Source organism: Meleagris gallopavo, chromosome 7, assembly GCF_905368555.1.
Source record: "Meleagris gallopavo chromosome 7, MGAL_WU_HG_1.1, whole genome shotgun sequence".
NCBI classification, from domain to species: Eukaryota; Metazoa; Chordata; class Aves; order Galliformes; family Phasianidae; genus Meleagris; species Meleagris gallopavo.
The window spans coordinates 15,023,252-15,036,742 of NC_139410.1; the positions used below are offsets into that span (position 1 = coordinate 15,023,252).

Consider the following 13,491-nt stretch of genomic DNA (forward strand, 5'->3'; position numbering starts at 1 on the left):
ATACTGTAGTTAATAGTTATTCCATGTATTTAGAACTACGATGGTGATTAGTGGTCACTAAAGAGCTGAATATTGTTGATGTAGATTTGTTTAAGATTTGATCAGTCTCTTATTTTCCTCCCCACCATTCACATGTACCAAGAAGCCTATGAAGCAATTTCCACGATAGCAGAGTAATGAGGAAAGGAGAACCTGACTTTTATGCTGAATTGAGTACAAAGGCATATTTGTTCCCCCTTTTCCCTATCCATCCCAGTCTGTGCACATCCGAGTATGGGGTAGCTATAGACTTTTGCCCCACGCTTTCTCGTGGAGGCAGCTTGTGTTCATGGCTCCTTTCGAGATGAATATTATCACTTCTTGGAATTAAAGCAGGGATGTGACCAGAGGAGTCTTATCCAGCTTTAATTTACCGTAAGCTCTTACAAGTCACGTGAATATTTCTCAAGAATGAAGAGCTTTGAAATTGCTTGGTCCACAGGGTAAAAAGACTTCAATGTGTAATGTTCTTAATTGTTTTTAGAAAGAGGAAATTGAACATCAAAACATTCCAAAGGAAGCAAGCCTTTTAAGTGATCCTAAATCACTGGGGTGCTTTAGAAAATAATTTCAGTGTAAGTTGAATTTTAATTGCCTGCCCCTTCCTCTTATTGTCATGGTACTTTCATCCCCTCTGTTTTCCTGGAAGAGAACATTATTGTTGCTGTCTATTTTAAGAAATTCACTGGAATTTCTCCTGCAGCGCAGCAAAATGTCAGGGCTGGATATGCTTTAATATTCTATATTATGAATATTTTTTATATCTTTGTAATTAAAGAAATGAAGTTTTAATGACTGCTCTCTTATAAACCCTGGACTGTTGCATTTACAACATAAGAAGCTCAGGACAGACAATGCCAGGTGCAGCTGGAATATTGCTGCAGCCCCACAGCATTTTTATTTTTTTTTTTTAACATTATTCAAATTAGTCTCAACACTCATAATTCTGTTGTTTTCTTTATTGCTGTTGTAAAGCAAATGGTTCTTTTATACAAATGTTATCTCCTGGCTATTAATTCAGCTGTTATTTTGGATTATGGCACTCCTGTTAAATTTAGGAATGTAAAATCTCATAAATATTTAAAAGTTTCAGACTGACATGGGAAGAAATTGTTTTTGACTTGCTTTGTTAATATCCTGTTGTTCAATTTGTAATAGATTTGGAATATATTGTTACTTCTCTACTGTTTGAGAAAAGGAAAAACAGTCACAGTTGAGCAACTGCTTCAAGTGTACACACTTGAATTGTAACAGGTCGGTAAATACGTTGGTTTTTTTTTTTTCAAGTGGAAAATTGCAAGGGAAATTTCTCTTTTCCTTTGAGAGAACAACAACCAAAAAAAGTTAAAACTTTAATCAGAGCCCACTTCATGGCGAGTGAAAATGCAGCAGTATGTTTGTAAGGATGCTTTCAGTAAAGCAGTTCCAAGCAGGGCTGGTTACATTGAAGAATTTCTGTTTCAGCATTTTTTCTCTTTAAACTTCTTTCTAAAAAAATAAATAAAATGGACAATATTTTTCTTCTATTGTAGATATTTTGAATAGAGTACATTTACTACACAGTGAGTATATCTGTAGGGTAAAGATTAGTATGCAACCTGAGTATCCTCCAAACTCTGAATAATAACCAGGGGGTAAGAAGCCACAATTTTTGCCAGACCAACGAGGGTCTAGGAGGATGTAGTTTGGGGCAGCATTCCTGTTTCATATTTAACAGCATTTTCATTCATTCTTTACACTGGGATTGAACGCGTAGCTTTTCAGACAAGTATTAAGGAGTATTAAGTCATAAATCCCATCAGTGTAATTAATAACTATTTTAAATTTTTCAACAACTGTTCCAAAAAAGATGTTGAGTTGGTTCAATCCTGATCAGCAGGCTGACAAAGCGGGCAAAGTATATATACAGTTAACCAAGCTTGCTTCTCTCCTGCATGCTCCTTAAGTTGTTCAGCTGTGTCTTTGGCTTGATGGGTTTGTTTCATTTCCCACATCAGTCAACCTCAGCGGTGTAATATCAGGAATTTTTGTGGTATGGGCACTGAACTGAAAAGAGAGCTTTCTCTAGCTAGCAGCTAGATTGCTACTGCAGTGTCACCGCTGTTGAATGGCAGATTTCTCTGCTCTTATAAGGTATGGCTGAACCAGCTTAATCTTCATGTAAAGTAATAATTGAGGTGAAAGTTTTCTTTTGTCTAGAAAAACCTTTTTTTCTTTTCAATAACTTGTCATAGTTATGGTGTAATACTTCAAAGTTCAAGTTTTCAAAAGGAAGCTGTTAAGTGATCGTGTACAAGCTGTAACTCTGAAGGTGAACTTAGAATGGTATGAACAAATGGATATTTTTACATGCACATGGTGAGCTGGATGTGCCATACTAGCTGACTCCAGGCAAGTCTAACAAATTCAGTATGGTCCAGCTCTTGGTCTGTAAGGCGGACTCAGCCCCTCTGTGAGGTTTCTACCTGACCTATCACCTTCTTGCTGCTGGAGAGAGCAAACAGATGCTTCTTCAGCAGAGGCAGCTTCCTCCACCTGCCTTCTCTGGGGAGATGAATAGCAGCTCTGAAGGGGCACAAGGAAGGGCAAGCAAATCCTTCAGGGCTGCTGGCCCCCCCACCTGGCTTCTGCAGATGCTGCCACCAGGCCACCCAAAGCATGACCATGTGCACAACAGTATTCATGAGCCAGTCCCACACACTCCCTCATTTGTTTTTGTCTGCACAAAAAGTTCATTCCTCTATTACAAATGGAATGTGAATCTGCTATCAAATGGAAGAAAGAAGATATAAGGCTTTTGCTATAGCTTATTAACTTTTTTTTTTGTTCCTTTGAAAACTATTTTTGCTATGCATTTCTTGTATTACTCTTGGTTCTATGTGAACAGTATAAAGTGAACAGTTCTTGTATGCTTATAAACTTAAGGACATTTGGATGAGGAAATTCTGCAGAGCAGTATATTTACTTTGCATTTCTGAATGGTAGCAATTAAAATTCACAGCTGCTGGCTGTCCAGATGTTTCTCACATTACAGCACTGTAATTTGCATTGGAATATATTGTGTTACTGCAGTAGCTGTTAAGTGGTCAGCTCTTCCAGCCTAACTGCTGTATGTGAGCTCCACATGCAGTTGGGATGTATTTTCCACTTGCGTCTGGTTCTTCTCCTTCCTCTTTTCCCTACCTCAGTTAGCCTGACCAGTTTGTATTTCTCAGATGAAGGCTTTGTTGCTTGGAATTCACATACCGCAGGGGACATATTGGCAGATCAGAGCAGATGTACGGGTGGTTTCTTTTAAGAGACACAGAAAAAAAGGACCTAGCTTTGAATCAGAACTTTCCCTTTCCCTTTGGCGTTTTCAGGCAGCAAACATCCCTCTGGTGTCAGAGCTTGGCATTGATGACATCCATTTTGATGACTTCTCACTCGATGTGGATGCCATGATTACTGCAGCCCTGCGGATGTTCATGGAACTTGGAATGGTTCAGAAATTTAAAATTGACTATGAGGTAACCATCTGTTCTGCAGAGATATCTGCTGCTTCCATGTTGGCACTGCTCTGTCCATTTGCACGCATTTAGTAGCCCTGATAAAATTTGTACTTTTCATTTCAGACGCTGTGTAGGTGGCTTTTGACAGTTAGGAAGAATTATCGAATGGTTTTGTATCACAACTGGAGACATGCTTTCAACGTGTGCCAACTAATGTTTGCCATGTTAACTGTAAGTATCCCGATACAGACACAATCCCATAAGATCTTTTAGTGCTACATTGCCTTACCTGTCTAAATGTTTTCCAACGTGTTTTTCTAGTTGTTATGATATTCATTCATTTGCAGTAGATATGCACACAGAATTAGGTTATTCAACTTAAGATGGCATGTGTTTGGCAAAACCTTATAGTGTTTTAGTGACAGTGATATCACAAGCATATTAAAGTGACTGAAAACAGATGGAAGTCTTGGATTAAGCTTGTTGTTATGGATCTTCATCTTACAATAATGCTTTCCTTTTGGAACTCTTTAATTTCACATTTACTTTGGACTGTTAAATTGGGACATAAAAAACATGGAAGATTTAGAATTTATTTGTTGATATTTAATATTTTCTTCTCACATTTCATCTAAGCTGTTGTGAAAAATACTGCCTTAAACCATTAAGATCATCTTCCTCCATAGTGATCTATGTGAATCTTTTGTCTTCATTGGACACTGTGATACTGGTGCGTTTTGTTTACTTCTATCACCATCAGTAGCTGTATCTTCTCTCAGTGTACGGGTTAATTCTGTTAAAAATACCAGTGCTCTCTCCTCCTACCCCACAACAACCGTGCCATTGTATATTATATATATACTATTATATATATTAATAATGCATATTTAATTAGTTAATTCTTGCAAACATGTCTGTAAAAAGACTGTGGTTCTGGTTATTTAATATTCTGCTTAATACGGCAACAGCGAAGCAATGTGTTTCTGGGCGTACAACAGTTTTCATTGTGCTTTTTAATTTTTTTTCCATATCTCCAGATAAAATTTCAAATGAAATGAATATTTTAGGCTTTCGTAAAAGTGTGATGTTCATAAGGTGATACTTTAACAAAATGGTTGATGCATAAGCTTATGTTATATAATTAGAGGAGCATTTATCACTAAAAAGCATCTTAGAATATTTTCACGAGGAACCAACAAAAGAAGGATCCCCAAAGCAAAGGCTGCATTTTCAAATACAAGAACATTTCCTAGGGACAGAGGAACAATCTTGTGATTAATTACTGAATTTTTACATTCTTGTTGCTGCTGAGATGCCAGCATGGCTAGCATTTGCATGCTAGTCTGCGTGTTACCAGTGGAGTGTGCACTGCCTGTGCTAATCATACAGTAGTGAGATCACAAGATTGGTCACCTGCCACTGAAATATTTGCACTGTGTTACACAGCCATTAGATGGGCTGGAGCATGTTACCTCTACATAGGGCACAGTTGGCTTAGATTTCCAGCTGTTGTTCCAGGTTGGGCGTCATCTCTGTGGCACAACCAGTACCTTAGTTCAAGAAAAAGCAGAGCATGAGGTCCCCAGGCAGGTAAATGACATGGGCCATGTGCTAGGTCTGTCCTGCAAGTTGTGTGGGTTAGGTTCTGTGAGCAGTTAGGGAGCTGTAACAAGCTGTGAGGCAAAGCAAACAGGGATCTCTAATGAGTGTGAGAGAAGTCATCCCTTCTCTTGGGAATGGAGATTGGGTGGAACCAGCCATGTCTTCCTACAGATACTTTTTGTTGATCTTAAATGAAAACTCATTGTAACGTGGGCATTGGTAGTTTCTAAAAGTGTTATGAGCGTGGCAAGCTTGTTGTTAAGTTATATAAAGATAGAAGGGCTTTCACTCTGAGCAATAAGAGTCAAGTCAGACAACGTCTGGGAATTTAATTTCTGCCGAACGCTGCCCGGAGCGAGGAATCCACAGCCCCCATCTCCACACAGCTCCTCTGCGGGGGAAAGCGTCCTCTAGATGGAGCTCCGAGGCCGGCTTTGCGGCAGGTTCTGTTTTGGGTGGAAAAGCTCTTTCCTACCGGGCACCTCCATCTCAGCTGGAGGCGGCCAAATCGCAAATCGGCAGCCAGCGGGGAGGAGGAAGATCGCGGTTTCTTGAACAGCCAACAGCAGGCCAGCGAGGCCGAACTCTGCAACCACGTTCAAAGCTTAATTTCAGGATGCGTTTAAGCAAGCATTGTGGGAGCACAGATATCTGTGGGAAGTGATGTAGGATTTTCAAGCTCAGCTCATTTCAGTACGTGGGGTTCTGGTGAGACGAGCAGGCAGTTCCAGGTGGGCGGCTGGGCACATGCACCAGAGGCTTTTGACTGCGCCATGTCTTGTCCTGCCTTGCTGTGGCTTTGGTGCAAAACAGAAGCCAGGCAGTTTGGGACCCGCCTTAGCTGCTCTCGCTTTCAGAGATAGGAAGACTGATTTTGTGAAAAGAGACATAAAAGTGATAGTCACGAGACTAGTAATAGCACAAGGTTTGCTCATATGGCATTTTTCTTGGGAGAGCCATCCTACTTAGTATGCCTCATTGTTCGTTTTTCATCTGCAAAAAGGGAAAATTCTCTGCCTTGTAGAGATACTGATTTGTGCCCAATACTTTGTTGCAGGGTTTGTGTATATGAATATGTCAATATGCAAGACCCTTTCCTAAAGGTGTTGTCATCTTTTTCTGGTTTTTCCATGAAAAACAATGTTATCTGCACCACAAATATAAATAAATAGGTCTATTTTAGGGAGTTTTCATGAAGGTTTAGCCTAACAGGTTAGACATTACTACATTACATGGTAACAGATTAGCTTCTGATGGCCTCACCACGCTCTCATTGAAAACAGGAGCAAAATCTGGCTGGGCTAAACAAGACAACAGAAATCCTGCAATGCTTAAACCAGGTGTTTCACTCCTCTGTCAGCCTTCTGTATGTGTACCATATATCCCTGTATGTCTAAATATAGATTTTGTTCTTTTCAAGACACTGGAGAATTATAAACCCAGTCCTGTGAGCCATGCTTCAGGCTCATCCAAATATTCTGAAGACAAGCACTGAAGCAAGGCTTGCGAGTTAGGAATGTCACATGAGAGTAAACCACAGGATGAAGCCCAGCTTTGATAATCAATGACTTTGTTCCACATTAGTACTTTGTTCAAGAAGTAAAAATGAAAAAGTCACTAATATAAAATTAAAATCACATCTGGTATGCCACTAACAAAACACATAATGTGGAGCAAGGTATAACGAATGCAATTCATTTCCTCACATGAGAGAATGACCTCCATAACTCACTGGAGACTCTGCCACTCGTGAGTTATGGGTCGTTTTTTTTCTGGTGAAAATAAATTTTACAGTGCCATCGTATACAGCTGTATTTTTTTTTCTCTCTGTAAATTCAAAAAATGAGGAAATGTGATTCTGCTCTGAACATAATGCAAAAAGAAAAAAAAAAGATATCCTCTTACAATGATGTTGTTTTAAATTGAACGTTCTTATTAAGTAAGATATGCTGTATTTCTCTCATATACTCTATGACAATATTTTTGATTAAATGTTGAATTTATTTTCAAGATATTGCTAATGTTAATAAATTCCTTAATCAGTCTCCCTGCATTTATGATACAGGTTGAATCTTTGAGTTTAATCAAAGCTTCTGTTACGCTGAAGGCTATTTATTACAGTATCAACATTCTATTATTAAACTCCTATTTTAAGTTGCTTTAACTCAGCATGAATGCTTTCTCTAGACTGAAAGTTGACACATGGTATGTTGTCAGTTACAATCCTCTTTTCAATTTATTTTTTTTTTTTCCCTAAATAGACCTTTATTATTTTTGTTATACAAGAGCAATATTTAAAGTATAAAACCAGAAAACACCATTTTTTAGATAACTTCCTCTGCCTGAGTATCTACTACTGGAATTTTAAAAAGAATCTGGAGAAGCCCTTTCGTAATAGTCAGGTTAATCTGTACACCAGTGGATATTACATGAATGGAATGTTTTTCCCTCATACTTTATTATCTTTTTAGATGTATAAACTTTGATGTACAGTTATAAAGCATTTGTAGCAAGTCCTGCACTTCCATAGTTCATGCTAAAATGTACTTCTGAGCTACCTGAAACAGGGTTGGTTCCCTGTACTGCCTAAGAATTAACTGCAGCCACATTTTAGACTGTGAAAACAGAGAATATTTGCATTTAAATATATATTTATTTAAGTAGAATTCATGGTCTTCCAAGTGAATAGCAAAGTTCTCACTTGGTATTGCAACAATGAGTGGCATCTCTGAGTGGGCTGTATGTTCCTGCAGAAATGCAAGGACATCAAATCCCACTGTTATTCACTGTCTTTGTATCACTTAATGCTCTTCTTGCCAGTGGGTGAAATTATGCTCCACTGAAAATCAGCGGAATTCAAAATTTCTTACATACAAAGTTAGGTTTTATCTTCCAAAATAAATTGTTTCTTTTATACAATTTCCCCTCTTGCTAAGTGGATCATGTGGCTAGTTGGAGAATGTGGTTCAAGCCTGATACCGTGGAAAGAAAAAGATTAACAGTTTTCCATTTCAGTCATTCTTGCAGGCAATATGCCCTCATGCTTCTGAAGAGTTGAAGAACCATGTTGTTTCTGTTGTGGGTAAGGTGCATCACACCTACAGTGTCCCAAACAGCTTTTAGCCACCTCCTCAGACATGACCTGTTCAGGGTGCTTGAGGTTAGCAATAGCAGCAGTGTTTCTCCTCTGGTATGAGACAGTTCAGGGGCTATAGCACATCTTCTGTACAAGAAGAGGTATAGGGGCAAAAAATATTTGTAGGGATTCACACTGGCATATCTGGTCTGAATTGGCTGTGGGGGATTTCAGTACATCAAATTTTAAAACTTTATATCAAATTCGAGTGGGTATCTGCAGCAGAATTATGCCTTTTGAGTTATTTCCTCCTTAAATCATGTCACTTCATTTCATGTGTCCCAGATAACAAATCTCTTAACTGCTCATATCAGTTCCGTAGAGTATATTTTAGCTGGCATCTTTTATAGGTCTTTTGATTTAACAAATTAAATACCTTTGACAGTAGGAATTAACTAAAATGGCCACCTCAAAATTGAAGAAATCCATGTTAAAGTACTTATCTGAACAATAATTTCAAAATGAAATCAATTTTGTTTTGTATTTCTCTGGTAAGAGATTCCGGTTCCTGTCTTACTGTGTAGTTACTGGTGTTTGTATTCAGCTCTTTTTGCCATTACTGCTTTCTGGATAGTGGGGGAATGCCATGCTGGAAATGCAATGGAGAGATAATAACAGATCACTCTAAGGACATATCTGTTCTGCTAACCATCTAACATGCAGCGGGGAACGTAATATGACAATAAAGCATTTATCTTCTCTTTACTGATATGTTCCTGCTATCAAAACAAAGTTGGCTGTTGCTTGATGGACTAACATTACTTATCCCTTTTGCTACTGATAGTTACAGCTGCTATTTTTTTCCTTTTCTCAGACAGCAGGATTTCAAGAGATTCTGACTGAAATTGAAATTTTAGCTTTGATTGTGGGATGCTTGTGTCATGACCTTGACCACAGGGGAACCAACAATGCCTTCCAAGCCAAGTAAGTTTTCTAATTCTTATTACTTTAATTTGTTTTTCTTCCACAGAAGAGCAAAAGGTGACCAGGATAAAGAATGAAGCATTAATTTCAGGCCTCCCAGGCCAAGGCCAAGTATTCTTATTCCTGTACATAGTGAGGGACTATCCATCTTTATAATTCTCTGTTGTTTGGGGTAATTGCTGCCTTGTCCTTTGTATCAGGCAGTTGATTGGGTTAATCTTTGTGAGCTGACACCAAATATTGAAATGTGGTGCCCAAACTTGATGTTCCTCTCTGGCTCTGTTATTATTAATTCTGGTATTCAACTCAGAAAATACTGAGACTATCTATCTGGGTTTCTCTCTGACTGGAATGCATTAAGTTAAGCATAACCTAGCTAAGCAATTTAAAAAAAAAAAAAAAAAAAGGTAAAACTGAAATCCTGTTTTCTCAACAATTTTCAAAATGGTTTAGGCAAGCACAGCATGTAATTCCTGGCATACGGAGTATGAAACCATCATGTTGGAGCTCTGATACATATCGTCTGCAGTGGGTGGGCTGCTCCTGGTTTGTAGAAATGCCACCTCCTTGGCCTGCTCCATATGCCAGAGTTCCCAGAGTTCCATATGCTTGGAGTCCTGCTGCCGTAGGCAGGGTTGGGCTGGCTGCTCCTTGATATGGTCAGTACCCGCTACAGCACAAGGCTGGATCTCACAGGCAGATTCTTACATTACTTAAGTGAAGTCTTGCTCTCCAGACCATTTTCAATTCCAAAAGTGAATGTCATTCTATTCAAGTTGCTTAGGACCTGATCCAGCAGCCCTGCCTCATGTTTGTCTTTACCGTCCAAGTTCCTGCCCTTAGATGTGTTGCTGAAATAGCAACAGGCTAATGGAAAGTTTGAGGGTGCATTATAGAGTGGTAAGATAACTCTGTTGACCAAGATCAGATTGTTTCCAAAATCTGGTTTTGAAAGACAGTAGGAATTGCCTGTTTGCTGCAGTGTGTAATATGCACTGGCTGCTGTGTTTCTGGGGGTGAGTATCCTTAGTGAACATCACTCATATTGATGTTTCTGATGTTTGCTAAGCTGTCATTTCCTAAGCTATTGGTGCTGCTATACAATCTCAATGAAACAATGACACTGTCTGTATCTTCAATCACTATAGCAAGAAAAATCAATTGCAGTGCTCAAAAGACAGAGCTCGTGGTGCAAAGGTTATCAAGCACTGCTAGATGCCTGTTCGCAGCTGAGTCTTGAGGAGAATCAAAAAAGACGAGACAAATGGGAAGCTCAGCAGATTGATGTTTATGTTCCTAATTTACCAAAATGAAACCTAAGATTTACATCCAGGCCATTTTAGGCTCTGATTAAGTTAACCACTTCTCTACTGTAACATTACACAGCCACATCTCTTGTGCAGAGAGATGGCTGACTTAAAGGCAGAGATTGCAGCATCAGTCTGCTATCACTTAAACTTCCTTGACAACTGAGTACAAAGAGGAGGCTGCCATTTTATGACTCCATAAAGAAATTGCTGAAGACATTTAACAAAAGACAAAGATTCCCACACATACAAAATATCCCTGAAAATGGAAGCTGCAATTTTCATAACAGCAGCTATGATTTATTTCTCTAACTTGGCTTACAAATTTAAGCACGTTTTCCTATTTTGTGTTCAGCGCTACTGTTCTGTGTTCTGAAAGTTCAAGAGCTATACAATGAAGGCAATATCACAGCTGTCTGAAATGTCTCTGTTATATATCTCAACACCACATTCTCTAGGGATGATGTTTCCTGGACATCTTTCTCTCTAATATAGCTGCTTCTGATAATTAAATAGCAGTATGGTGCAGTTTTATAGTTTATTTTCCTAGGAGACTCTTTCTGTTTGTCTCCAGCATAATCTCTTGTTCTCATTTCTTTGGAAAGAAAACCCATCTTGTCGCTCTAGGCTGGGTCCCAGAAGTGAAGTAATGATGAACAGTAACTATTCTGACAATCCAGTTCAATTCTCTGCACCTCCCAACAATTCTCAATTTAATAACTGTATTTCATAGGTTTTTGTTCTTTAAACTTGGGAAACCCAACTGCTCTGTGCCTTTTGAAGCTTGATTTTGTTTTAGATAATAAACATGATAAAAAAAAAAATACATTCTAGACAGATGGTAAACTTTACTTTTACATTTACTACTCTCAGTGCTGTTTTTTGGTTACATTACTTTTTTTTTTTAAGTGTGTGATTTTAGATATAGACAGAACCTCACTGCATTTGGACTTTTTTTTTTTTTTTTTTTTTAAGGTATGTAATCACCTTTTTGTAAGCCTTTTTTTGTTAATATCTACTAATAACTGAAAATTAAAAGTAACAGAAGAGTCGATCTCTTGATCCCTGCTCAAGGATAATACAGTCTGTTTTTACTGCACAGTTTTTACAGCACTGCTAAGGCTCCTTGGAAGTTGCATTCCATAACTTTGTTCTAGGAACTATCTTTAGTCAGCTGATGGTATTTAGCATAAATATAAATGCCAGGTATTTGGCTATAAATGACTATTTTGATCTGGCCAACTCTCAAGTATGGTTGCTGACATGGATAAGGACAAGTGTGACTGCATGCCTTTATTACTAAATTTTCTCTGAAATCTGCTTTGTAAGCAACTGAGCAGCATTTGTTGACTCCTCGCATTCTGTTTCAGGAGTGGATCAGCTTTAGCTCAGCTCTACGGCACCTCTGCTACCTTGGAGCACCACCATTTCAATCATGCTGTCATGATTCTCCAAAGTGAGGTACAAAGCATTACTATTAATCTCACTATAATCTGTTGGGCAGCTTCAGCCAGGGAAAGGAAATACCACATACAGTACCTTCTTAATGCCCTCTCCTTGAGGAATTATTTATTGGTTACCTCAAAGGTCACAACTAGCACAAAATTAAACAATTACAAATGCTGATCGTAGATCCCAGAGATTATATCTGTCTCAATCGGCTAGGGGCAAGGAGAATATATCCTAATCATATTATCAGTTTTTCTGTCTTACACAGATCCTGCTCAGGACCTTATAGTTACATAAAATGCTCTTACCTTTGCCCACAAGTGTTGTGTTGCACTCAGTGTATCTCAGTCATCCTTTACTGGTTCTGCGTTACTTTACTAAATGTTTGTGAGTTTTTTTAATTAACATCAGCAATATTACACTGTCCAAAATACACTAGCTGCTGTGCAGATTCCTATAAAGACATAGTTCCTGCCTAGAATACCTTATGCTCAACAATATGCAGGTTACACTGCCCTAGAGGTGTTATAAGTGGGAGAAGTAGAGGGATAGACACGTAATCTTTATGAAGAAAATGGATGTATTTTGTTAATTTACAGATAGATTGTTACAAAATGTGTTCAGTATATATAAAAAGTCTTATTCGTGCAGCACAATTAGAGACTATTCTGATCTGCATTAACTTTTGAATGGCATGGGGATGTTCACGATTATAGGCAAATGGGAACTGGGTAATGCCTTTACTCTGTATGCAGTGTCTACAGTCAGTGGTCTAAGACTGACCTCTGGGTTTAGTGTCCAGTTTTTTAACATAATGTTTACAATGTAGACATGGTAAAGGAGAGCCCCAGCATGAGATTTAAACAATTCAATCTGGTCAGTTTAACCTGATTATCTAAAAGATGATCCCCTAGTAAATGGCTCTTTAGCTAGCAGAGAAAGACATAACAAAAAGCAGCATTTGAAGGCTAAATAGACCTTTTCACAGGGAATAGGGAAAAGTAGTGTTTTTTTTCTTTTTATTTTGTTTTGGTTTTTTGTTTGTTTGCTTGTTTTCTTTAAACTAATGAGACTTTCTGCCCAAAGAAGCCTTCTTGGCTCTTCAAGTCTTCATGACTGAATGCCCTTCTGAAGACAGGCTTAAAACATGGACAACTCTGTGCAAGTTTATAGCTCATGTCAGACTAGATGCTTTAAAAAAATCCAGCTTAGAATTCAATAAATTCATTAAATTACTTTTTTTTTTTTTCCTTGGAATCTACTTCTTTTCTGGATGCTTCCTTGAATCTATGATCTTTTGCAGATATAAAATTTTACTTGAACTACAAGTTCTCTTTTTTAATCATTCAAGAAGCTGCTGCTTCTAGTCCTCATTTCCTGACCAGAAAATTAATCACACGAGATATTTATCCACTAGGTACTATTTGCTAATGGGATCACAACACCACTCCTTTTGGAATAAATACAGATTTGGATCCTCCAAACTACTTAAATAGACATATCAACTTGTACAAGCTGAGCAGTTTGTTTCTTGCCTCAAATA

The 13,491-nt window shown here is 38.2% G+C and overlaps 1 protein-coding gene and 1 long non-coding RNA gene across 3 annotated transcripts in view; one reads left to right on the top strand and one right to left on the bottom strand.

Annotated features, from left to right (window-relative positions):
- The window catches only part of PDE11A (phosphodiesterase 11A), a 127,832-nt gene that overhangs the window by 83,866 nt on the left and 30,475 nt on the right, over positions 1-13,491 (top strand). For both annotated transcript variants that reach the window (XM_085228128.1, XM_085228127.1), the window contains exons 11-14: positions 3,402-3,548; positions 3,654-3,761; positions 9,083-9,192; positions 11,870-11,960. In XM_085228128.1, the coding sequence (XP_085084254.1) occupies positions 3,402-3,548; positions 3,654-3,761; positions 9,083-9,192; positions 11,870-11,960 (456 nt within the window). The remainder of the gene's footprint in view (positions 1-3,401; positions 3,549-3,653; positions 3,762-9,082; positions 9,193-11,869; positions 11,961-13,491) is intronic.
- The window catches only part of LOC146543967 (uncharacterized), a 119,023-nt gene that overhangs the window by 65,712 nt on the left and 39,820 nt on the right, over positions 1-13,491 (bottom strand). The gene's annotated exons all lie outside the window — the stretch shown is intronic.